The sequence below is a fragment of the Megascapheus bottae genome, chromosome 1 (genome assembly GCF_031878675.1).
Source record: "Megascapheus bottae isolate mThoBot1 chromosome 1, mThoBot2.hap1, whole genome shotgun sequence".
Classification (NCBI taxonomy): Eukaryota; Metazoa; Chordata; class Mammalia; order Rodentia; family Geomyidae; genus Megascapheus; species Megascapheus bottae.
In genome coordinates this window covers 55,748,442-55,774,862 of record NC_143509.1, presented here as the reverse complement: position 1 = coordinate 55,774,862, position 26,421 = coordinate 55,748,442, and the positions used below count along the sequence as shown (strand labels likewise).

At 39.4% G+C, this 26,421-nt stretch overlaps 1 protein-coding gene across 19 annotated transcripts in view; it reads left to right on the top strand.

Moving 5' to 3' along the window:
- The window catches only part of Kalrn (kalirin RhoGEF kinase), a 598,249-nt gene that overhangs the window by 381,692 nt on the left and 190,136 nt on the right, over positions 1–26,421 (top strand). For all 19 annotated transcript variants that reach the window (XM_090345067.1, XM_090345058.1, XM_090345042.1 and 16 more), the window contains exons 20-27: positions 3,283–3,398; positions 3,806–3,928; positions 6,364–6,546; positions 7,802–7,920; positions 12,690–12,756; positions 13,257–13,366; positions 21,873–21,942; positions 24,269–24,358. In XM_090345067.1, coding sequence (XP_090201193.1) covers positions 3,283–3,398; positions 3,806–3,928; positions 6,364–6,546; positions 7,802–7,920; positions 12,690–12,756; positions 13,257–13,366; positions 21,873–21,942; positions 24,269–24,358 — 878 coding nt within the window. The remainder of the gene's footprint in view (positions 1–3,282; positions 3,399–3,805; positions 3,929–6,363; positions 6,547–7,801; positions 7,921–12,689; positions 12,757–13,256; positions 13,367–21,872; positions 21,943–24,268; positions 24,359–26,421) is intronic.

Sequence of the window (26,421 nt, the reverse complement as noted above, 5' to 3'; positions counted from 1 at the left end):
CATTAATTAGGATATAAATCTCTACATGTGTCTCATAACTATAACATTGAGTAGCACCCTGAAGTTGTCATTTATTGCTTGAGCTCTTAAATTTTTATTTTCTTATTTAAAATAAGAGGAATATCTTATGTCTTGCTACTCAAAGTGTGGTCCCCACACCAGCAGCATTGACATCAGTTGGAAGTTTATATAAAATACAGAATCTCAGGTCCCACCCAAACCTACAAAAGACCTGTATGCCTTTCACTAGCCATACAATTTGTGTGCAAAGATAATTCTAGATAATCTTTAATATCTCTCTGAATTATATAAAGTCTATGACATATGAAAAACATAACTTTTTAAATTGCTTATTGTATGATCTTGTTAAATTTAAATTATCTGTCTTATTATTATGCATTATTACCGAGTTTTATGGTTGTGTCTTATTACCAGCCAGGTGGAAATGAGGTTTCTAAATGGGTGGAAATTTTAACACGTCCGCTTGTTAACATATAGAAATACAACCCTGGCGATCAACGCTAGGGAGGGGATCTGAGCTGACTTGAAGTGTGGGAGTGGGGCAACAGGCCTGGAGACATCATGGATGAAATGGGGATGTTGGTTTCTCTTCATGCTCAGAGAGCTCAAGAGTTGGGAAGATCAGGAACCATTGGAAAGAATCAAACTTAGGAATCAAGTTTCCCACAGAGAGGAAAGATGCAGGGTTCCTTTCCCAGATGTGTTATTGCATTTTTGATTGAAAGGCAGTGTGGGAGGCTGACATCATGTGCCCCACTTCTTCAGCACATTTCAGAACATATGCTCTGACTTCAAAATGCAGATGGCAGCTTGGGTGAAGCCAGCTGCTGCTGAGAGACCACACCCCCACCTACACTTATGTATGCAAGAAGGAGGGCAAGCACCTAGAGGGAGCCAGAAATGCCTACATCTTCCTGAGGGAGGAAGGTTGTTGCTTATGTGAAAGCTCTCAACAAGGGGAAAAAGTGAAAACGAATCTTTTTAGGATCTTTCACTGATTTGGATCACAAAGCTGAATTACAATGGGAGAAGCTCTGACTAGAGACACAGAGGCTGAAGGAACAGAGCTCACCCTGTCCTTCTCCAATGAGTGTGTTCATCAAAACCAGGACCTGCAACTCCTTCCTATCTGTTTCCTTTTCACCTGCTATCTGTCTCTGAAGCCAATGCTAAATAGACTAGGTTTTGGTTATGGGAGCAAATCAGCCAAAAGATTCAATGTTGCATCACTCTGTGCATTTATTGTTCAAGTGATGCCATTGAGTAGGTTTTACCTCCCATGGCTGGGCTTAGCAATGCACATCTGTACCTTAGGTTGCCACAATGGCTTTTGACTGCAGTAGATTCTTGTCTGTTCTGAGACATGAGTGAGGAGCAACTGTTACTGAGAAGTTCTTGTAATTGGGATAGCTATGGAGCAGAAGGCAGAATTAAGTCCACATGCATGCTTCAAGCTCTTGCATGGATCCAGTCTGTTAATATTAATTTGCCAAAGTAATACACATGGATGAACCAGAGGTCAGTGAGGGAGGAAGAGGGGGAAAGAGGAAGGAAGGAAGGAAGTTACATAATGAAGACATACTGGGAGTGGTATGTAGCTGGGACTCATGAAAGTTCTCAGCCTAAGGAAATATAAACAGAGCATAATAGATTCTAACCCTACAAGCAAACCTGGGAGTGAGGATCACAACAAAAACTCCTTTGTACCAACACTCAGTTTGGGTTGTGCATCTTGGTGCAAAGCACAGCAATGTGTGATTTATACCCTTGGAACTCAGTGTGGCTCAAGCTTGTATGCTCTGAAGCCAAACAGACTTGCCCCAAACCCAAGCTCTACCTCTTCTTATTGGAATAACTCTGAGAGAGTTACTTATTGTCCTGGAGCCTGAGTTTCCTCCTCTGTAAAACTAGGAAGATAAAGGTACATGCATCATGGTGTATGAAAAAATATATATGCCCACCACCAAGTGAGTGTTAAAATATTAATATTCCATATCATTATTTATTCTATTAATATCTACCATATCATGATTTATTCTATTAATATCTAACATAATTAGTAGGGGGCAAGAGGCAGACATAACACAAAATAAATTTGGCTTCCTCAAACATAGAGCATACTATTTGAAAACTTAAGGTCTTCACTGGTATTTTTCTCTCATAGGTAGAAATTAGATCTAATTTAGAAAGTAAGCACATAAAGGGACACAATGCAAGTATACACAAACATATAAACTGAAGTATGGTACATGCAGGGGAAAATTCAAATGGTATAATTCCTTAAGAAAACTAATTCACAGTCCAATAAAATGAATACCAGAAGATGGTACTTGAGATGGGAAGGGGCCTTTAGAAGAGGGAGGGTATGAATGGAGGAAGCAGAGGAGAATACAATCATAATGTTCAATGCAAATCCTATGAAACTAGGAAAATTGAAGAAAGGGGTAGGGTTGGGAGATGGGGAAAAATGATAAAGCAGATAATGTTGATCAAAATGGATACTTAACAACTGACACATTGGGTGATAAAATCAATTCTGATAGCCAGCTACAGTTGAAGCCTGCAGGGAGCTAACAGACTCAATGCCCACCATAGTCCCTTGTGGTAATACATGTCTTGCATGTATCCTCATGTTTACCATCATTAGAGGCAACATGAAACAGCTATCGACTTTCCTTAGGATCAAATCCAAAGTGACCTGGAGTTTGGACCTAGAGAGAGCATATAAACATGATTCTCCAGCACAGTTTTCCTCCACCCACTGCTCAGGAAACTCTGATGTACACAATTCTTATGCAGAACCAGGAAAGTAGTTCTTGACACAGGCTGTCCACACCCAGCCTCTCTCCTCTGCTCACTTGCTTGTCCTCTAGCAACTCCAGAGGGAATACGTGGGAATTCCAGCAAAGTATATTCACACTCCTTTGGCTCTGGGGTCAACCAAATCAGTTGTTATTATGGAAACTGGAACGTGAGGACTGATTTCAGCGTGAAGAGAATCAATCAGTGTCATTTGTAAGTAACAGGTGGCATATTCTTCCTCCCTAGTTGATGGAACTCTCAACAGCAGGATCTTACCTTGATCACCTGAATTTTGCCTCCTTTAGGTAAATTCTCTTGGTACCCAGCTTTGTTCCCTTTCTTCTGCTGTTGGATTTGTCTTATAAGAATATTTAACAGACACCTGGAGAATGGGGCTAAAGCAGTTGGGGCTTCACCCAGAGTATTCCAGTGACCACGCTTGCCTCCTTTATCCTACAGCCATCTTGAGTGAGCTCTTGCAAAGAGAGAATCGTGTCTTGCACTTCTGGACCTTGAAAAAGCGACGGTTAGACCAGTGCCAGCAATATGTGGTGTTTGAACGTAGTGCTAAGCAGGTATGTCCAGATTTTCCCTGGCTTTGTCTTAGTTCTGGGAGATTACAGTGTTCCAGAGGACCAGAGCTTGGATAATTCAGGAGTGGGCACAGTAGCAAGCAGAGTGAAGATGAGAAGGGTAAGAAATGTGAGGAAACGGGCTACTACTTGTTAGTAATTCAGCTTTACTCTGTTCTGCATGTAGGACCAAGAGATATGATGAGGAATCTGGTGCTCACTCTCCCCTCGATTATGGATGATTCTAGACCTGGCCTAGGACAGGCTCCAGTCTAGTTCCTGTGTCAGGAGAGGGCTGACCCATGTGATATCACATTTCCTAGGTCCAGCACCTTGTCCAAACTGCAGAATTTTCCCTGTTAGTATGTTCCCCTTGACAACTGCCTTCTGGGGAACTGTTTTCTCCTTAGGCACTGGACTGGATCCAAGAAACAGGAGAATTTTACCTCTCAACACATACCTCCACTGGAGAGACCACAGAAGAGACTCAGGAGCTGCTGAAAGAATATGGGGAGTTCAGGGTGCCTGCCAAGGTAGGAATTATCCCAGACCCTTCCCCACATCCACCCAGCATTGCATTCTGGCCAACTTCACATTAAGGAAACAAAAGCTGTAAGTGGAAACACATGGCCTCCATGACAAGCAGGAAAGCAAGCTTAGAATTGCCTCCCTCTGAACCCTTTGAATTCCCAAAGAGCAGCTCTGAGCTATACATTGTACTTCCAAATTATCATCATTAAGCTCCAGGTTCTAGAATCTACTATATTCCATGATACTGCAAAAATGTATCAGTGTAAAAATGTGCACACATCAGTGACACATCCACATATTCTTAAAATTTGAGTGACATCAAAGTCCACCTTAAGGAAAGGGTGAACTACTGTGGGCGGGTTCCTCTGTCAGAAGAGTTTAGTTCCTGGCTATTTCCATCTGGCCTCAGAACCTACTAAAGAGCCATGTTTGGTCTCTGGGGAACAAAATGCACAAGCACTTTCACATTCCCATTTACACTGAGGTGTAGGAGAAGCTATCACAGAAGGAAGTCTGATTTTCATCCATTTTCACAGCCAGAATTGAATTTGAAGACCAGTGAGTTTGAATGAAAATGTGATCTGTCTTAGCTCTTCCTCTCTTTGTGGCACTTTTATCTCTCACCTTTGGCTCCCTGCCTATGTGGGAGCCTTTTTCAGCATCACTTTTTGCACATGGCAAATGCTCTTCCCAAGGTGAGAGCTTGGGGATAGAAAGGGAAAACATATTAATGTCCCATCCTACCTACACTGTAGCACACCTTCTGGAACCTTACTTTAGTCCTATTTTATCCCTACTTTGTGAGTGACCATAGTCTCCCTATGTAGTAGAAAAATGTACTGCTTACCTCTTTGGATTTTCTTGGAAAGGTTTCTCTTTCATGGGAAGGGCTATACATAGGTCTTCCAGTCTACAAAGGAGGGTGTGGGGGGAGTTGGGAAGCAGAAGTAGTATTTAAAAAAAGAAAGGCTCTTTTGACTTCTGTACCAGTGATAGTCTGCCTCAATTTCGCCAATTTAACTAGATTGCAACTGAGTAAAGTTTTGTCCTTCTTTTCTTCCAGTCTGTAAGATAATTTTTCTTCTAAGAATACTAAATATTCTTTACTTTATGTTAAGGAAAAATGTTTCCCTGGTAGCTTTTCGAGTTTCAGAGTTCAAACTTAAGATAGAAGATAAGCAATTCATTTCCTGTGAAATTCCATACCATTTCCCTATCAATTTCTCACCCAGTTTGAGTCCCACTTTCCCTAGGAGATCTTTTGGACATTCTCATGCCAGTTTACCTTCATTTATTTCCATTTTAAAATTCCTATCTTATTAACTATACATACTTCTTATTTTGACATTCAATTATATGATGCCCTGAGTTATTTACCCTGTGTGACAATCTTGGCCCCTCTAGAGATTATTGATTGTTTGGGAGGAAATGAGCATATATTTGCTCCTTTTGTTTATCCCCCAAGCCCATACCTATAGCTCTCTGCACAGTGTTGTGGACAGAGTAGTTGCTTTATAAATTCTTACTAGAAATGAAATTAACCTAATATATGTCAGCATTTTACCTTGTTAGCCATGTAAAGCAGTTACTTCACTGGCCCTTTTTACTAACCCTTCTCTGTACTGGTCTGTGAACATTATGTAAGTTGGCCTATGTTCAGAACCAAAGAAACTCATGCAGACTTAAGAAACTAAAGACAGAGACAGTCTACTCTTAAGTCTGCATGAGTTTCTTTGGTTCTGAACATAGGCCAACTTACATAATGTTCACAGACCAGTACAGAGAAGGGAGAGAATTAGGAACAAAGGATCAGAGGCAGAAAGGTTCTGTCACTCATGAATGCTATGAATTTGTACCAGCTCAAAAAACAAATCCTAGTCCTCAACTTTTTCATCTGTGGCTCAAAAAGACCTGTCCCACCTACTTCTTAAGAAGGCCTTAAGACTCAGATTAGCCTTAAATGTGATTATAACATACTCTCTAAACCAGTAAAGTGCTATTTTAATTTAAGAGCCTCATGTCAATAGTGATAATAATTAACTGGGTGTTGGTGGCCCATGCCTGTAATCCTAGTTATCTAGGAAGCTGAGATCTGAGGATAGCTGTTTGAAGCCAGCCTAGCATACAAATTTGAGAGACTCTATCTCTAGTTAGCCAGCAAAAAGCCACCTCTAGAGATAGAGGTGTGACTCAAGTGGTAGAACGCTCAGCCTTCAGCAGAAAAGGCCTATTTTCTGAGTGAAGGAACTAGAGGTCATAGAGAATTTAAATAATCTGCTCAAGGCTATACAGCTGGCAACTGAGAGAGTTGAAATACAAACCCAAACCATCAGATTCTGAGGTTACCAGTGGCTGTCATACAGAGGAGAGGGAAACTTGAAATGAAGGGGCATGAAAATAATGTTATCTAATAACTTTAGACTCTCTTTTGGAACAGCAAACAAAGGAGAAGGTGAAGCTTCTAATTCAGCTGGCTGATAGTTTTGTAGAAAAAGGCCACATTCATGCCACGGAGATAAGGAAATGGGTGACCACAGTGGACAAGCATTACCGAGATTTCTCCCTAAGGATGGGAAAGTACCGGTACTCCCTGGAGAAAGCTCTGGGTGTCAACACAGAGGTAGGTATGAGTGCTTCTCACTGGGTGTCCTCCCTTCTTTCCCTCAGTACCACTGATCTTACTGCTGTGGAAGAACATTTCTAGAACAGCCTTTCTGAACCATTGATCCTTAGAGACATTTCAATCACCTCTACCCCCAGTGCTAGTGCTCTGTATATTTCAAAACTTACAAGCCAGAAGGACAGCTCAGTTACAAAGCAGTTTTTCTCTATTTAGAGTTGGCCTTTGACTTGAGGACTAACCCCTTTATTTTGTCCTCATCAGTACTCAGTTATGCTAATCAGCAGATGATTAGAGTCGCTTATATGTGTAATAATGCTCTTTCAAGAATAAGGGTACAATTTGTATTTGACATTTTACCAGAAAGAGGGTACTATTTGCCATAAAGCAAAAGAAGACTGATGTTTAATCTCTTCTTCATAATAGAGGCTAGGAACCTATGAATTATGGTCTAAATACAGCCTGGCAGTATAATCCTAGGATTTTTAACTTGTAAATCTTTAAATAGGCTCATCATCTGAAGCAGGGAAGCCTACAATGAAGTGGGCAAACCATGAATAAGGCTTTTACTTCTCCCCCACACCCTGAGTTTTTTCCTAAGGGGTTCCATCATATATAATATCAACTAATGGTTGAAGTAGGGAGGGGTGAGCAATTAGAAGGCTCAGTCATTTTTGCTCAATCATTTAACTTTCTATTTCCAAAGGGAAATTGCTTGTTTAAATAAAAACAGTGTGTTTTTTTCCTTTGAAAAAGGAAAGGCTTTGAAGCTTTCCTGTGATTTTGTTTCATATTTATTATTAGAGAACCAATCTTGGACGTTTATGTATACACGTGTTTAGAATTAATCAGGACCAAAGTCCTCTGGGAAATAGCTATTCATTGCTATGAGTATTAGCATTAAATATTTGACCTGAATGTTTTATGTCTTTCTTATTTAAAAATAAGAGTTGCCGGGCTGGGAGTTTGGCCTAGTGGTAGAGTGCTTGCTCAGCATGCCTGAAGACTCAGGTTCGATTCTTCAGTACCGCATATATAGAAAAAGCCAGAAATAGTGCTGTGGCTCAAGTGGTAGAGCCCTAGCCTTGAGAAAGCCCCAGGCAAAAAAGAAAAGAAAAGAAAAGAATTGCCTAAGAAAGATGGATGCATATGGGTAGATTAAATGCACGTGATCTTGCTTAACTACCTCCCTTTCTCAGATGAGTTGCTTTCCTATGGCTTCCTTAAAGTGACTTCTGTGATTCTTGTCATGTAGGATAACAAAGACCTGGAGCTGGACATCATACCAGCAAGCCTTTCAGATCGTGAGGTCAAACTACGGGATGCCAACCATGAGGTCAATGAAGAGAAGCGGAAGTCAGCCCGGAAGAAAGAGTATGTGCTGGGAACTCGTGCTTACTAGCAGAACCCCCCTTGGTTTTCATTGTCACTCATCCCTTACAAAACTGTAATTTTCCTTTTGTCTACCTGCAGAGGTTGGGATGGACATACAAGATGCTTGCATTGACACATGGGCTCCCTGGGGACTTCTTTGTCTCTCCATCTGTTCTGCCCTTGTGTCCTTTTCGTGTATCAATGATTTCTTTGAGAACATCTTCCTCTTGGATCATCAAATTTCACCCATAGAATCAGAACTTAGGACACACAAAACAGTTTTCTCTCCCTCCTTCTGGGATCCTAATCCTAGCTTCTCAACCTTGAAGCTAGGAAGTGAACTTTTTGACTTATTTTTTTTCTTACTTCATAGCAATCTATTCTCCAGAGTTCTTGTCTCTGCCACCATTGTTTTTCCATCCCTTCCTATATGTGTCTCTCATCACCAGAGTGAGTGAATTATAGAAATTAATTACAAAACTGTCACCTCAGTTTACTCCAAGGTCAACTATAGCCCAAGAGTATATGAAACACAAGAATATTATCAAGAAATAGACAATGCTATGGATCAAACATTTTGGAATAATGAAATTGTCAGATGTTTTCATAAATTGAACTGTTTTCTCAGAATTAGAATGGATAGGGGCATGAATCCATTTAGAAAGCTGAAACCAATGAATCATTAGATTCCTGCTATGTTCTCTAACTATAGTCAGCCTTCCACATTTATAAGTTCCATATCCTCCGATTCACTTAACCAGGCATTGGAAATATTTAGGGAAAAAACTATACTTGGACTGAGTATGTGCAGATTATATTTTCTTGTTCTTATCCTCTAAGTAGTGCAGTATAACAACTATTGACATAGCGTTTACATTGTCTTGGGTGTCATATGCAATCAAGAGATGACCTCAAGGGCCGGGAGTTTGGCCTAGCGGTTAAAGTGCTTGCCTAGCATGCACGAAGACCCGGGTTCGATTTCTTGGTACAACATACATAGAAAAAAGCCAGAAGTGGTGCTGAGGCTCAAGTGGTAGAGCTCTAGCCTTGAGAAAGTCCAAGGACAGTGCTCAAGCCCTGAGTTCAAGCCCAGGACTGGCCAAAAAAAAAAAAAAAGTAAAAAAAAAGAGATGACCTCAAATATATGGGAAGATGTGCATAGTTATATAAAGATATGATGCCATTTATAGAAGGAATTTGAGCATGTGCAGATTTGGATATCCATGGGGATCCTAAAACCAATCCCTGAGAGAAGACTATATTTCAGTTATAGTCTCAGAAAATCTTGATTCTAGGCAGCCAGAATACATTTTCTTTTTTAGTTGGTAGATAATTGTTTACTCACATTTCATATTAATCAGGAATCCAAAGGCATTGAACAATGGAAACAATGAGCCCTCTCTACCTTACAATTTCTTTGCTTTCTACTTCCTTTATGCTGGGGTTGCAAAGTCGCATTTATACAGAAATACCAAAGACACTTCATGAGAAATATTTGTCAGATAATAAGTAATGCTAGAAAAAAATACAGTATATACTAAGATTAAGTAGCTCTGCATAGTTTATTTTTATCAGGATGCAGGAAGACTGTAGCTTTTTGGGGGGGCTGAAGAAACAAAAGCTGGTCTGTGAAGTTAGACCTTGCTTCATGTGAGGTCTGAAGAAGATTGTTAGGCCATGTAACAAAGTACCACAAGTTAGGTGATTTCAACCACAGATATGTACTAACTTATAGTTCTGAAGGCCAGAATTCTGAAGTCAATGTGATAGCAGTATTGGTTTCCTCTGAGGACATAGAGGGAAGAATCTGTTTTAGGCTTTTCTCTTTAGCTTGTAGGTAGCTGTGTTCATATTCACATGGTGTTCTTCCTGAATATGTAGTTCTTATATACAAATTCTCCCTTTTGGTGGGTATTGGTGATATTGATTAGGAACCCACCTTATTCTGATATTGCAATGACTCTTTTGCCAAGTAGGGTCAATATCTAAGGTATCTAAGATTGGTACTTCCTCATAAAATCTGAGGGACACATTCAACCTGTATAAGGGAGAGGAGGAGAATGTTTGGCCAAATCTTCCTCCTGGCTTCTTTCTTGTTCATTAAAGAACAGATAAAAGATGAGTGTGAAGTAAAATAAAAGTGATAGTACAGTAGAGAGAAATTATGAAGACAGGTATACCTGCAGGAGTCAAATGGAGAAAAAGAGCGAGGTCAGGGAACACAAGGCCAGAAGACCGAAGACAGCTTTCCAAAGCCCATAAGCATGTACTCCCTTTATTCCGCATTTTATAGCAATCTATAGACTTAATCTCTGGGTTATTTCCCAAGAACCACCTCCTGTGTACCAGGCACATTGTTCTCATGATCATGTTTAATCCTCACAGCAATCCCATGTGATCAGCTGTTTTATAAGGAGTTTGAGAGCTAAAGAAGCAAGTCATATTTCTAGTAAATGACGATATAATTCACTTCCTGTTTGACTCTACCACTAAAGAATAGTATCTATTTAAGATAGTCATTAATTGAATTTTATAAAGGGCACTTTAAAAAATCAGTATACTGTGTGCCAGTGGCTCACACCTGTAATCATAGCTACTCAGGAGGCTGAAATCAGAGGATCGCAGTTTAAACCCAACCTGGGCAGAAAAGTCCCTGTGAGGCACTTGTATCTCCAATTAACCACTCAAAAAACAGAAGTGGAACAAACTGTGGCTCAAAGTGGTAGAACACTAGCCTTGAGCAAAAGAGTTCAGGGACAGTGCTCTGGCCCCAAGTTCAAGCCTCGCAACAGAGAGGGAGAAAAATTAATCCTTTAGCTAGATGCTTGTGGCTCATGCCTATAATTCCAGCTACTTGGGAAGCTGAGATCTAAGGACCACAGTTCAAATCCAGCCCAGGCAGGAAGACCTATGACCAACCAAATTCAAATTCTGAATTCAAGACCCATGACCAATCAAAAAGAGAGAGGGAAGGAAGGAGGGAGGGAAGGAGGAAGAGAGCGAAGAGGAGGCAGAGAGGGAGGGAGAGAGACAGACAGACAGACAGACAGACAGACAGACAGAGGCAGGGGAGGGAGAGGAGATAAGGGAGAGGGAGAGAGAGAGATCCTTTAATTTTAATAGAAAGGCCATTACTAGGCCCTAAGGAAAATCCCACTAAGATAAATGTTCAGGAAAAGATGCTACTCATGTAGTATTTATTATGAAGTTTCCAAAAGACAACAGTTAGGAAAAATTTTCACATGATGAAATTCTCAGAAATAGGAGTTCTCATTATAAATTACATGAAAAACTGACTTGAAAAATGCAATATAAATGTGTAAGCATACAATCTGTGCTAAATTCAATGATTATGCACCAGCTACCAAGCACTATTTCAAATAAAAATTTATGGAGGAAAAAAAGTAGATCTACTATAATGAAGCCATGCATCATAAGTTTAGCAATTGCTCCAATCCATTGTGTTACTTTGAGTGACAAGAAGGAAGACAATTCTTGCCTTTGCAATAGAAACCTCAGACTTCTCTTTATGGGAAATTGAAGAGAACTCAACACCATTAAATTATGCGAACATGTTTGGCTTTTTGCACCTCAGTTTCTGATGTAAACAGATCCTGTTGGAAGTAATGTCTAAATGCTTAACAGATCAATCTACATCAGAGATGGCAGACTCTGGCCCAAGGTCAAATTTGACTCACCATCTATTTTATATAGTCTGTAATTTGAAAATATTGTTCATTAGCTAAGTGTAGTGTCTTGTGACACTACACTACTGGGGGTCTAGTGATGAGTTAGAGGACAGCCTTGGCAAAAAGTAAAACTCCATCTCAACCAATAAAAAGCTGAGTGTGATGGCATACACCTGTCAACTCAACTATGCAAGAACCATAAATAGGAAAGGATTATGGTCTAGACCATTCCAAATAAAAAGTGAAACCCTATTTGAAAAAATAATGAAAGCAAAAAGGGCTAGAGCTGTGGTTCAAATGATAGAGTACCTGCCTAATAAGCACAAGACCCTGCGTTCAAACTCCAGCACAAAAATAAAATAAAAATTATTTTTACATACTTTAGTAGGTGGCTGATTTTAAAAACTAGGAAAACATGCTATTTTGTGACATGTTAAAATTAGATGAATTTAAATGTCAGTATTCATAAATAATGTCATTGGAACACTACCACGTTTGTGGGGGTTTTTTAACATACATCCATGGCTCCTTTCATGTTACAGCAATGACACTGAGTAGTGGTGACAGACTAGAGGGCCCATGAATACTTACTATGTTACTTTTTACATAAGAAATTACTAAGACCTGGTTTAAATTTGTTGAACATCTTCACCTGGCACTGAAACATGGTCTAACTTATGGTACTGAGATGTTTTGATATGAGTCTGCAAACTCTACTGAAGATAATTATAGGAGTTGTAAGACAGATAAAGTAAACTGAGATTCAAGATAACCAGTAATTGAGATAGAATATGAACCATTCACATCTGTTTACACAACTGTGCAATTGGTAGCACATGTATATTGACAATATATGAAGAAACTGGGGAAGGAGAGAGCATGTGGAACTAACTGAGCATCAATGTGCTGAAGAGAAGCAGAGCAAATGATCAAAGTGAGACTGACTCACTGGATAGGGAGGGGATTGAATGGTGAAGCAGAAAAATAAGACACTTGAGAATATCCTAAATGCTTTATCCATTTTTAAGGAAGGAGGCAGTTTGTCTGTAACCAACTAAAAGCCCATTTTTTTCCTTCTAGATTCATTATGGCTGAACTGCTCCAGACAGAAAAGGCTTATGTAAGGGACTTACACGAGTGCTTGGAGGTAAGTCTTGAAGCAATCAGTTCACAGCTCTATTAGAGAAATTGCAGTTCACCATTGTGAAGTCCTTAAGAGGACTCTCTTTTCCCAGAGAGTAGCAAATAAAAGGTCAGGCAGGAGAAATCTTCCTCCCAGCATCAACAGTAATTGCATGGAAGTTTAAAGTGCTTGTGAAAGGACATTCTATACTTTCCTTGAACCGGAGCTAGACTCCGGTTTAAAAAAAAAAATGATGTAAGACACTTGAATATAAAAGCCATGACACACTCAATGAATTTAAGTTAGATCTGAATATCTGTACCTTTTCCTCTCAAATCCACACACATTTAATAAATATCAAAATGAGTAGAATGTTCATTTCCTTCTGTTCTATTTTCTATTCTACTTCACTGTCCAAACTCTATGCATTCCCATTCCTAGTCTTAACTCCCAAGCTTGAGGGCCTTTTGATTTGTCTGTTTCCTGTGATATATTTGCCAGTGGTAACCATTGCTGTCTTACAGACCTACCTGTGGGAAATGACCAGTGGTGTGGAAGAGATCCCCCCTGGGATCCTTAATAAAGAACACATCATCTTTGGCAACATCCAGGAGATCTACGATTTTCATAACAAGTAAGTTGGTGGATGATTCAGCAGAGTCATGAATACCATACATGGGGTCTTAACAAACAGAGCAAACACAATTGGTTAATTTCACTCCTGGCCCCTTTTTTATTTTTTGACTGTCTTGGGAACTGAATTCAAGGACTGAGCACTGTCTTTGAGCTTTTTTCAAGGCTAGTGCTCTATCACTTGAGCCACAATACCACTTCCAGTTTTTCTATGTATGTGGTACTGAGGAATTGAACCCAAGTCTTTGTGCATGCTAGACAAGCACTTTACCTCTAGGGCCCCTGGACCAATTCTTTACATCAGTTACTCCCAAGAGTTCTTTCTTGCTTATTCCTTCTCTTCAGTTGTCTAAAATTCCTATTGATGATAGGAGTAAGAAGTGTCCCTCCCAATTCTCAGATACTATCCTTTGACACTTCATCTGAGGTTTAGAATGGTTGTCAGGCTTTGAGGAAATAGCAACAACCTCTCTTTCTTAGACCTGTGGGAATTATGACATTAGAATTCACCTGAGACTAACCATCCTACAGTATGCTCTATGCTTTTCCACTATCACTAAAGTTTTCTCTCAACCTAAGTGTTTCCTCCATCCCCAACTATCCTATCATCCCTATCTTCAACCAAGTAATAAATATAATTAAAATGTTAAATTATATTTACATTTCTTTTTTTGCCAGTTCTGGGGCTTGAACCCAGGACCTGGATACTGTCCTTGAGCTTTCTCAAGGATAACACTCTACCACTTAAGCCACAACATTACTTACAGCTTTTTCTGTGTATATGGTACCAAGGAATCAGACTGAGAGCTTAGCACATGGTAGGCAAGCACTCTACCACTAGGCTATACTTCTGACCCATATTTACATTTCTTGAGAATATCAATTTGCTCTCTAAATGCTGTAGAACTCAATAGCATCACAGATACCACAATCCATTTTTCTAGTTCCCAACTTGATATAAGAATAATGTCATAATTCCAGGTGCAGTGGCTCACGCCTGTAATCCTAGCTACTCAGGACGCCTAGATCTGAGGATCAAAGTTCAAAACCAGCCGGGGCACTAAAGGACCTGAGATTCTTATCTCTAACCTCTAGAAAACAGAGAGTGGGGCTTGGCTCAAGGGTAGGGTGGTAGCCTTGAGCTGGAAAGCTCAGGGACAATGCCCGGCCCAGGGGTAGGGTGGTAGCTCAGGGACAGCTCCCAGGCCGAGGTCAAGCCCCCTGAACCCCTCACACACACACACACAAACACACACACACACACACACACACACACACACACACACACACACATACACACACACGAAGAATGTCATAATTTCCAGAGCATACTATACATGGGGATTGAAAATTAACAATTACTTACAAGGTAAAGCAATGGAAATAACTTAGCTTCCAAAATACAAGCAGAGAGAATCTTAAGATCCAGGAAGAATACTGGCATGAAGTCCTTAAGCTCTCTCAAGAGCCTGCTGCAGAGAAGGCTAAGCTGTAGACTAGTCCAGGAACTTGTTGAGCAGAAATAGAGATACTAGAGACTGAGCAATCAGTTCCAAAATTATCCCCAAGGAAACCCATCCCCATGTGCTCTAGTGGAGTCATCCTGAGGCCGGACAGGAGCAGCACTGTCTGTTAAGGGGGGCTTTCTGCAGTGGTAGGAATGATTTACATCTACACTGTTCAGCAGCATGGAACATAGCCACTAGATGAACATAGCTATTGAATGGGGGCTCCAGAGGCACCAGATGTTTTACTTAATAAATTTAGGTTTACATAGTCAAAGGTAGGAAGTTGGCTGCCATATTGGAAAGCCCAACTATAGAAATGAAATGTTCAATGTGGCTGTGTGCTGTAAATACCCAAAAAGAAACAAGACTTGGGTAACTAATTGATCCTGGGCTCTGAAAGTTCTAAATAAAAGGTGAAAGCCTGTTAGGGCATCAGTTTAAAGAAACAAAATATGTACCTCCCATAACCTGCTTACCTTGTCACATCAAGTCCATAAGCTCTATGCTTACTGAGAGGAGGCTGTCTGACTTTCTGGAATACTGAATCAAAATTCCCAGTCATGGGCTGGGAGTTTGGCCTAGTGGTTAAAGTGCTTGTCTAGCATGCATGAAGACCCAGGTTCGATTCCTCGGTACCACATATAGAAAAAAGCCAGAAGTGGTGCTGAGGCTCAAGTGGTAGAGCTCTAGCCTTGAGAAAGTCCAAGGCCAGTGTTCAGGCCCTGAGCTCAAGCCCAGGACTGGCAAAAAGAAAAAAAAAATTCCCAGTCATTTTTAAAATCATAAACTTTAACCCTCCCCACTTTGATTATCTAGTAATCTCAAGATGCAGAAGTATTCTTCCTATATGCCTATTATTAATAAGATCCCAATAAGTCCATTTTTGAACCATTGATCCCAAAGTCTACTATTTGAGCCCAGCTCAGAATCATCTCCCCCAGGCTATCAGCAGACATTAGGCTAGAGAACAGTAAGTCACCTTACTTGTCTGCCTTCTGATCTGTGTCATCTGACTTTTAAAAAAAAATTAATTTTATTGACAAGGTGATATACAGAGGGGTTACAGTTACATACATAAGTTAATGAGTACATTTTTTGTCAAACATTGTTACATTTTTCTCCCACTTTCCCTCCCCTCACTTTTTGCCAGTCCTGGGGCTTGAACTTAGGGTCTAGGCACTGTCCTCAGGTTTTCTCAAGGCTAGGGCTCTACCACACGAGCCACAGCACCATTTCCAGCTTTTTTTCTGTGTATGTGGTACCGAGAAATTGAACCCAAGTCTTCATGCATGCTAGGCAAGCACTCTTACCACTAGGACAAACTCCCAGCCCCTCCCTTGACTTTTCTTAAGTTCTTCTGAAAGTGACTTAATCTGTAAGTATTGGTTTATAATTTGTTATGTAAAAATCAGTGTATGAGGGGAAATAATATTCATTTCAAAACAGAACAACTATAATATCAGAGTTTTGCCTTTTACTCTGGCTTTGTGCCATCATTCTAGTAAAATCATTTTTAAATAGCTGAAAATCTACCTACCAGTTAGAAAATATACTTTCTGAAACTTGTTTTTAAAAAAATCAAACAAGAGCCAGGTGCTGGTGGTTATACTTGTAATACTAGCTATTCAGGAGGCTGAGATCTAAGGATCATGATTCTAAGCCAGCTTAGGCAGGAAAGCATATATAATTCTTATCTCCAATTAACTCCACAGAAAAAGCTGTAAATGACACTGTGACTCAAGTGACTGAGTGCTAGCCTTGAACACAAAGAGGATCAGGACAGCACCCGGGTCCTGAATTCAAGCCTTAGGATGGGGGCGGGGAACAAAAATCAAACCATATATTCTGTGCATAGAGGAAGAAATACAGCTACCAAGAGCCAAGTTGGCAGGCCTAGCATGCACAAAGCCCTGGGTTTAATTGCTCTGTACCACGTACACAGAAAAGGCTGGAAGTGGTGCTGTGGCTCAAGTGGTAGAGTGCTAGTCTTGAGCAAAAAGTGTCCAATGACAGTGGCCAGGCCCCAAGCTCAAGTCCCAGGACACGCACGTGCACACACACACACACACACACACACACACACACACACATACACATACACACGGAGCACAGTTGCAAAGCACATGTAACCTATTCAGAATGTAAGGAAGAAATAAGAAAATGAAAACCAGCCAGGTGTCAATGGCTTGCAATATAATCCTAGCTCTTCTGGAAGCTAAGATCTGAAGACCTAGCCTCTGAACCACCAAGAAAAATGGCACAGAATTAAGTTCAGTTTTTCCATAGAAACATTTTACTGTCATCTTGGTTATATATTTTCCAAGCCCCCAACAATTTAGAAGTATAAATATTGTAAGATTTAAGAGCTTCAATAAGTAGTTGAGTAAGCAACATTAAATAAGACCAGACAATAAAGAAGACAGATAAATAGCAATAAATACATAAATAAACAAACAATAAAACACAATACTCAGGCATAATGGTCCGCATTTATGATTGAAGCACTTAGGAGGCTGAGGGAGGAACACTGAGTTCAAGGCCAGCCGGAGCTATATAGCAAGTTCTTTTTTTTTTTTTTTTTTGCCTGTCCGGGGCCTTGAACTCAAGGACTAGGCACTATCCTTGGGCTTTCTCAAGGCTAGAGCTCTACCATTTGAACCACAGCACCATTTCTGGCTTTTTTTTCTATGTATGTGGTATGGAGGAATTGAACCTGGGTCCTCATGCATGCTAGGAAAGCACTCTACCACTAGGCTAAACTCCCTGCCCTCTATATAGCAAGTTCTAAGTTATCCTGGACCACATAAAAAAAACCTTCTCCCCCCCAAAATTTTTAAAAACCATAAAACCAAAAAATAAATTGTGGTCATAGTGTATCTCACTCTAAGAGGCTACACAACCACTATGTTACAACATGGCAAAATAATTGAGACTAGTAATAACTCTGAATCATTAATATGTCATGCATTCAATGCAAAGGGCTCTGTAATTCATTTAGAAAGCTATTGACCAAAAGAAATTAATGTTTTAAATTATCTGCAGTTCAATGGAACATCCACATTAATTTGACTACTCATTATGTATGCTTTCTACTTAAGTTGCACAAATTTTGATTAATAGAGAAAATACCACTAAAATATTTAATAAGAGATAACATGACAATTAGACCAGTTTCTTAAAATGGAGGGATTATAAACTTCCTTGAAGGACCATATCTTCCATTGTTTAACCTAGCCCCTGCTTATAGTCCACTTGCAATAAATGTTTATTGGATAAATGGATAGATGAATGGTCAGATAGATGATCTGAACAAAAGTAAAATTAGATTCTACAGACTTATGACTAATGTTATTCAAATCATAATTCTTCCTTTTTTGTTTGTGAAAGTATTGAGAAAGGAAAACTTTCTGTATATGCTATTCCCACCCCTAGTTATCGAAATCTCCTATAGCAGCAAAATCGATGACTTTTTTTTTTTTTGACAGTCCTGGGCTTGAGCTCAGGGCCTGGGCACTGTTGCACTGTCCTTGGGCTTCCTCAAGGCTAGAACTCTACTGCTTGAGCCTCAGCACCACTTCCGGCTTTTTTCTATGTATATGGTACTGAGGAATGGAACCCGGGTCTTCGAACATGCTAAGCAAGTACTCTACCAGTAGGCCAAACTCCTGGCCCCAATCTTGCAAGCTCTTTGATGAGGGAGTTGATATGATGCCCATTTGTTTATTCTTTGGGCACGAAGTATTTTGAAATAGTCACTTTTTTTTAAGCCTGAAAATATTAGGCTAACTCCAATTGTCTTACAGTTAACAATGGAATACTATGTATCAGAGAAACATACTTCCATTTTATATGTGAAGACCTAAGACATTTTGGTTCTCTTTTTCTTACTCTCCATTCTTTAAATGCCGATTGCCATCCATAAACTGGTTTTACTCCCCCTCAAAAGCAGGAAAATGTTGGCTCCATCAAGTGGTGAGAAAGAGGTTGTGCAGCTCACTGCCTGGGACTCACCTGACCATAATGCCTTTCACACACAGCCTTAAATTTAGCAAACATGTGCATTCCTATAAAAGGAATACAACTAATGCTACAAGCATTTTACCTGTTGCTTTCTCCACTTCAAATGTTGTAACATTAGTTGTATTCCTTTTACAGGACCCCAGAGGGCGATAAATGTGAAAGCTTGAAGAAATCTTTAAAGAAAATCTATGTCAGCACCCCTGTCTTATAAAAACTGAAACTTACAAATGTTTGTGAACTGTTCAGGCCCCTTTGGATGCAGGATGCGAACTCCTCCCCCTTTGATCTGAAGATCTGCCTTCTGGGCAAGGTCATGTGCTCCTTCATGGAGAATACACTCCCCAGAAGCATCAGGACTATAGACCAAATTTTCTTTTAGAAAAAATTAAAAACATGACAGAAGAGACCTTTAGAAATGATGCTGTTCCCACAATGCTCAGTGACACCCTCAGAAAGATTTCTATCATAAATGCCAAAGGTCTCAGTTCCCAAGATGTTACTCAAAGCCAGAGGGAAGCATTTTCCTAAAAATCAATTTGCATGATATATTGGATTGTGTTATTTAATAGAGTGATGCCATTGCTTAGGTCTTACTATTTCTTTAAAAGTTATATTCAGTTCTGAAAGAACATTAGACACTGACACACAAACATTTCAAATTAAAAAGTCAAATGATTCAATTTACTCTGCGTATCTGCAACTATGACATTGAGAAGGTAGTAAATATCATCTTCTTGGTTTTTTTCTTGAAGTTCAGTCATATAAAGGTGATATAGGAATTGCCAATGAAAAGCACACTAAAATCTCGAATCATTGTACCTATGATCTGTGAACTAGCTTCCTTAGAACCTAGGCAAGCGCTCTACCACTAGGCCAAATTTCTGGCCCTAACTTCCATTAGTTTTAAATAGACCTAATAACTGTAGTTACAGAACTGAAAATTGATTCAGGTAAAGCAAGTTCTCTCAAATATGCAAATACTGAGATCCTAACCCCTGAGGACAACTGTATGTCATTATGCTTTAGGATTGCAGAAGTCCCACAATAAAGCACCATTTAACTCAACTTCAACCCAGGTTCAATTCCTTGGTACCACATACATAGAAAAGCCAGAAGTTGTGGTGCAGCTCAAGTGATAGAGCACTAGCCTTGAGGAAAAAGCCCAAAGACAGGGCTCAGGCCCTGAATTCAAGCCCAAGGACTGGCCAAAAAAAAAATTAATGGAAGTTGTCTGGTCGATTTCTTTGGAGTTATGAGTTAAGGAAAGAGAAACTCTTCATGTGTTACCATGGATGCCTTGAACCTTCTAGAACAAAAAGTACCGTTTAAGATACTGAGTGGAAAGGTCGGTATCCCATGGCAGTCAAAGTTCAGAGAACAAGACTAGTCTAGAAGAGCTCAGACTTTTTTCCTCTACTTGCCTAGCTATTTCCTGCCCCTTCCCTAGGTTTTGTTCAGCCATCATGGCTCAGACTTGGATTTCCATTCATGTCTTCTTTGAGATTTATATTGCAAGCCAATATGAGAAATGACAGTGCAAATAATATCTCAAACCTGAAAAACTACTTCTAAAGACACTGAACATTAGATTAGTGTCTTTTGTGAAAGGGGCCATACAATAAGTATCTTTCAGAAATCAGTTCCAGATGTGTATGTACAGATATAAATATGTAAAACATGAACATAAACCTATCATCCTGGGTGTATGTAAGTATAAAAATGTTTGTGATTGTCCTTCATTGCAACAGAAATGTTTGTATGTTTCCCTTTAGGTTTTGAACTGATAGTCACAACATTATTTCATACTTTTTCTAATCTCTATTGTACAATTTGTATTAAATACAAATAACAAAAACCTGCCTTTTTTTAGTTTCTTGGGTTGCATATATGCTCATCACTTAGACCAAAATGAACACAAGTTTAGATACCTTCTCACTTAGTATGTTCCGTGGTTTTCCATATGAAACACAGAAGGTTTTGTCATTTTTGTACAACGACAGTTGTATTCAGTTCTATGTAGTTCAAATATTTTACTACAGGCCATATTTGCCATTATAAGCACTGTTGTAAAATTCAGGTATATCTGTTATCGTACACATGTCAGCTTAAATGTAGGAGAATTTCCAGAATTAAAATTGAAGAGTCATGAGACAAGTGTATTTACAATTCTGATAGATATATCAAATTGCTCCTTTTAAAGATTACAGTATTTTGTGTTTCCTTCAGTAACCTTCTCCAAAGCCTCATCATTATTTTTTATTTGAAGCACATGTGATTCTTAAGAAGTACATTCCATTCCAATGATACTGGCTTGTTAGAACTTATGTCCCTGAATTGAACCCAATTATTTTATACATTAATTTGAAGTCAGTATAATGATTTATTTGTTATTTATGAACATAGAAAAGAGCCATGACATAAATATACACAGTGAAGAAAATTCATTTATAATCCAATTTGACTTTAGAATAGATCATGATTTTTCCTCATTATATTTTTTTCTAATGACATCTGAATTATAAAACATACTTTAGCTGAAACTGGCATTTAGTAGAAACAGAAAGTCAGAAATTATGAAGAAGCCAGGAAACGATTAAACCATTTTCTACTTCATATTTGGGGTCACACATGCTATTTTATTTTATTCTTTTTTTAATATCTGTACGTTTATAAAAAGATTTAAACTGCTCAGGTTACTGGATAAATAAGCAGATTCATAATTGCTGAGAAAATGAAAGTTCTAGTGCAACTAAAGTATTTCACCAACTATTTTCACCCCTATAGTTGTGAATGTCTGAGCGAATGATATTGTTTCACATTTTCTGAAATTACTTCCAACATCAAAACTGTACTACATTATCACTTAGAGAGCACAGACGCCATGGGTTTATAATTGAGAGTTTATAGTTGCAATGGTCTCAGTATAATATTCCTCTGAGGGTCCAAAGTATCTGATGCAGCCTCTCTCTCCTCTTGCAGCATCTTCCTCAAAGAACTAGAGAAATACGAGCAACTGCCTGAGGATGTTGGACACTGCTTTGTCACCTGGGTAACCAAACTGAACTCTTTCATCCACTGTCCATGTTTGCAGGGGTGCACCTGGCACCGCTGCTCTGTGCTAAAGCTGCGGATTGATGTCACTGCCAGTCTCTCTAGGACCAGGCACTGCAGAGGAAGATCATGAGTAGATCTATGAGACACAGTCCATTCCCTGAGAGAAGCTCCATCATTGGGAAAACCCTCAGATGTCAAGTCCAAGCACCATGAGCTTCCTAAAATTATGAGTTCAGTAGAGTGAAACAAGACCAGCACCCCTTGCAGCAGCTGAATCCACTAGTTACTAGTAACTAGTTACTGGTGCTGTTCTCATGGGTCAAGTCAATAGGCTGAATATAGTGAGTTCTAGTCACATAAGCTAACATTTAAGGTCTGTTAGCATCTCTGCTCAAGTTCTATGGAAATGAGTACAAAGAATTCCATCAAAGTCCACTTACAACCCTTAGTTCAGTGCACTAAATGAATATGAAACTCCTCCTCTGGGCCAGGATTCTACTATACAATAATTACCTGGTTGTAATTTGCACTCAGAATGGGTTCACTAGTTTACAGAATGTTTTTACAATCTAGAGAGTTTATGCTTCCAACAGTTCTATGGAATCGACAGAACTATGGTTGTTTTAGACTTTTTTAATGGTTTTATTTTTTAAATTATTCCCTGAACTTCAAAAAGTTTTACAAGGAGGTTATGTGTATGTATCTATGTATCTATGTGTTTCTTGATCAGAACTACCCCTTCCATCATTCTTCCCCATCTGGTCTGTTTCTTCCCTACAGACTCATTTCACATTGCCCACTTCCTTTATCGTGTATATTTTAGATTTTAAAGATGGGCACATCTCGAATGAAATGAAGTGACTAGTCTGCAAGCATAATAAATATCACAGCCAGTCCTGCTACTCAAGACCTGACTCCTCAATATTTTCTCTTTATGAAATCTTAATGTTTGCTTCCAAGCATATTCTCATTTCCTCAGGAAATCTCACATTGCCATCTAATTTTCTTCTAATGTATGATGAGACTCACAGCCCTTGTTAATGCTGATAAATAATGAATATATAGAGAAAATAAGATTGATCATTAAGTAAAGGGATTTTATTGCATGTCGTTTCATGAAGTTCATTACTTTCTTTACAACTAGCCATAAATATGATTTCTCGTCATCTCTTTGGGATAATGAATAACCTCTTTCTTATGAGGATATTATGTATAGACCCCAAAATTGGTTTCAGAAAACTTTCGATGATTACATGAATTATGCATTTTTTTGCCAAGAATTATCCCAGAAGACCTTAAGTCTTTTTAATCTTCATATATGAGTGTAGTGCAGGTGTGAAGAGTAGGAGTTGCTTGTAACATGTTTAGTATATTGTCTAACACTAAGAAGCCTGAAGTCAAATTGTCTGGGCTCTAGCAGATTCTAACTATGGGAATATAAAGTCATTTAACCAACCAGTGCCACAATTTTCTCATCTACAAGATTGGGATAATGATAAACTCATTGTATAGAGGTTACCTGAGAGTCAAATGAGTTAACCTGTATCAAGCACTTAGGACAGTGGAGGCTGATGTAGTAAGTGCACAGTTAAGCTGTTCTCTCAGGAGAGCTTCCAAATGTACTATAGGCATTGAATTGGGCAGCATTTTGCCAATAGCAAAAGTACTTGGTGGCCAAATTACATATACCTTTCCTAGTAAAAAGCACTGAACCAAAGTGTCCTGAGAGAAGTAAGAAATGAGTTTCTGCCCAGCCATAAAGCCATCAGAATCTTGGCTGAAGTAACAGGTTAGACATTGCTGTTCAGACCCTGCCCAAAGGGACCATCCTGACTTCTCCATCAGCCTCATCTCTTCCAGGAAGTTGGGGGTAATGGTGGAGTTGCCTGACCTGCTCCTAAAGTCCTTCTAAAGGAGGCATTTGGAATGTAAGCCAATCTCTCTCTGAGATCATGCCATATGTTCATTCCTTGTTTTGTATTTGTCTTGGGGAAAACAACAGACATTCATCCTCTTTCAATGTGGAAGACAAAATTGTGAGTAATACAATTGGGTATACTCGGTAATATATGTTTGTTTTTTGTTCTAGCACAGCCTGGTATTAAGGTGATCTTACCTTTTAGCAAGCTGTTTCTACTTGCCAATAGGAAAAAAGCCTCCCAAAGACTGTTAGGGGTTCCACGGGCTGAATGAGTACAGAATATTTTGCCACAGAAAATTTAGTCACTGATACCTGATGAATTAACTGTACAGCCCAGACACAGTAAACCACAGGGAGGAGCTAACAGTTAATTGTCTGTTTTTGTCTTTGTTATTTTTAGGCAGACAAATTTCAGATGTATGTCACCTACTGTAAAAACAAGCCTGATTCCAACCAGCTGATCTTGGAGCACGCAGGCACCTTCTTTGATGTAAGCTATGGTTTCCCATCCCCCAGTAGTTGGTAAGCAGGTAGACCTGCTTCTCTGCTTGGTATGATGAGTGCTTCCCTACCCTTTGTTTTTCATTACTGTCCACTCCAAATCTTTATCTCATGGATGAAACATGAAAAAAAAACAGAAAACAGTGTTTACCTTTGTTTTATCCCTGTCCCATCTCATTTTGGACAAGGCAAACCAAATATGTTTCTATCCTTCAACATCAGCCCTAGCTACACACTTTATCTGTGTCTAGAGGACTATCAGAATGCAGCTGCAGGTAAACATGTTTTATCAATATTTTTGTATAGCTTTCTCAATCATGCTGGGTCTCCAAGTGGAGTCCTTGGACCACTATATTATCATCACACAAGATCTTGTTAAAAATGCAAATTCTAAGCCCCATATGTATCTGTTGGCTTCTCATCTCTGCTTGGGGCTGAGAAGTTTGAGTTTTAAGGAGTCTCTTCATGTCTCGCATGCCCATTCAGTTTTGAGAATCATTGCTTTAGTGCAATTGTTTCCACACTGACTACACATTGGGAACTCTGAAAAACACTGGTTCTGACTCCCTAACTGGAGATTCCGGCATTATTGGCCTGAACATTCCCTGCATTGGGATTGTTAAGTCTCTGGTGAAAGACAAGTACACACAGGGTTGAGCTCTTTTTTCAAGAGCCTGTGGTTTTGAATGAGAACACAATCATTGGTGGATGATGGGAAAATTCATTTAGTGCTGGTCCAAAATGAACAGCGCCATATAGCTTACTTCAAGATTCAAGGGAAGCCAGGTGCAGTGGCTTATACCTGCAATCCTAGCTACTCAGGAAGCTGAGATCTGAGGATCATGGTTCAAAGCCAGCCCAAGTCCCTGAGACCTTTGTCTCAAATTAACTACCAGAAGTGCCCTTGTGACTCAAGGAGTAGGGCAACAGCCTCAAGTTGAAGAGCTCAGGGACAACACCCAGGCCCAAAGTTCAAGTCCCATGACCGACAAAAAAAAAAGAAAGAAAAGAAAAGAAATTCAAGGGAAGAAAGAATTAGAAAAATGAAAGGAGGAGGAGGAGGAAGAGGCCAAAGTTCAGCAAGCAACAAGCTATAGCAGTAATAATAATCCATTCTGATAAGTCTATCAGAAGTGACAGAAACTTAGAATTCAGAAATTTGAAAAGGCCATTAGTCTACCAGCTCTTATTCATTCCACAAATCTTCAGGTATCTGTTGATCATGATAAATAAGAATGGCCTTGTGAGAAATAAAAAAATAAATAAACACGATTTTTTTTACTCAAATTCACATAAATAAGCCTTCGTAGTCTTTCTAGACTGACATTGACATAGCTGAATTGGTTCTATGAATATCTTGTTGGTCAGTGAAGGACAGACACTTAACATATAAGTAGCTCGGTGAGGAATGAGTGCAGGATTTTTTTTTTTTTGCCAGTCCTGGGCCATGAACTCAGGGCCTGAGCACTGTCCTTGGACTTTCTCAAGGCTAGAGCTCTACCACTTGAGCCTCAGCACCACTTCTGGCTTTCTTCTATGTATGTGGTACCAAGGAATTGACTCCGGGTCTTCGTGCATGCTAGGCAAGTACTTTAACCACTAGGGCAAACTCCAGGCCCATGCAGGATTTTTTTTTGATGGAAATTAATATGAAAATGGTGCTATGTATCTGGCAAATATCATGTAACCCTTTTACTAATTACAATAAAAAAATTAAAAAAAAAGAAAATGGTGCTATGTATATAAATTCTTGGAGTTAAGTAAAAGAACCCAAGAAAAGTACCTCTCAGATGGGCACAGTGGCTCACACCTCTACTCTTAGCTACTGAGGCTGAGATCTGAGGATCGCGGTTCAAAGCCAGCCCAGGCACAAAAGAACCTGAGACTCTTATCTCCAATTAATCACTAGAAAATGGGATATGGGACTTAGCTCAAGGGTAGGGTGGTAGCCTGGAGCTGAAGAGCTCAGGGACAGTGCCCAGGCTGAGTTCAAGCCCCATGACCCACAAAAAAAAAGGACTTCTCTAAGCTAATACATCAGATGTTCTGTAC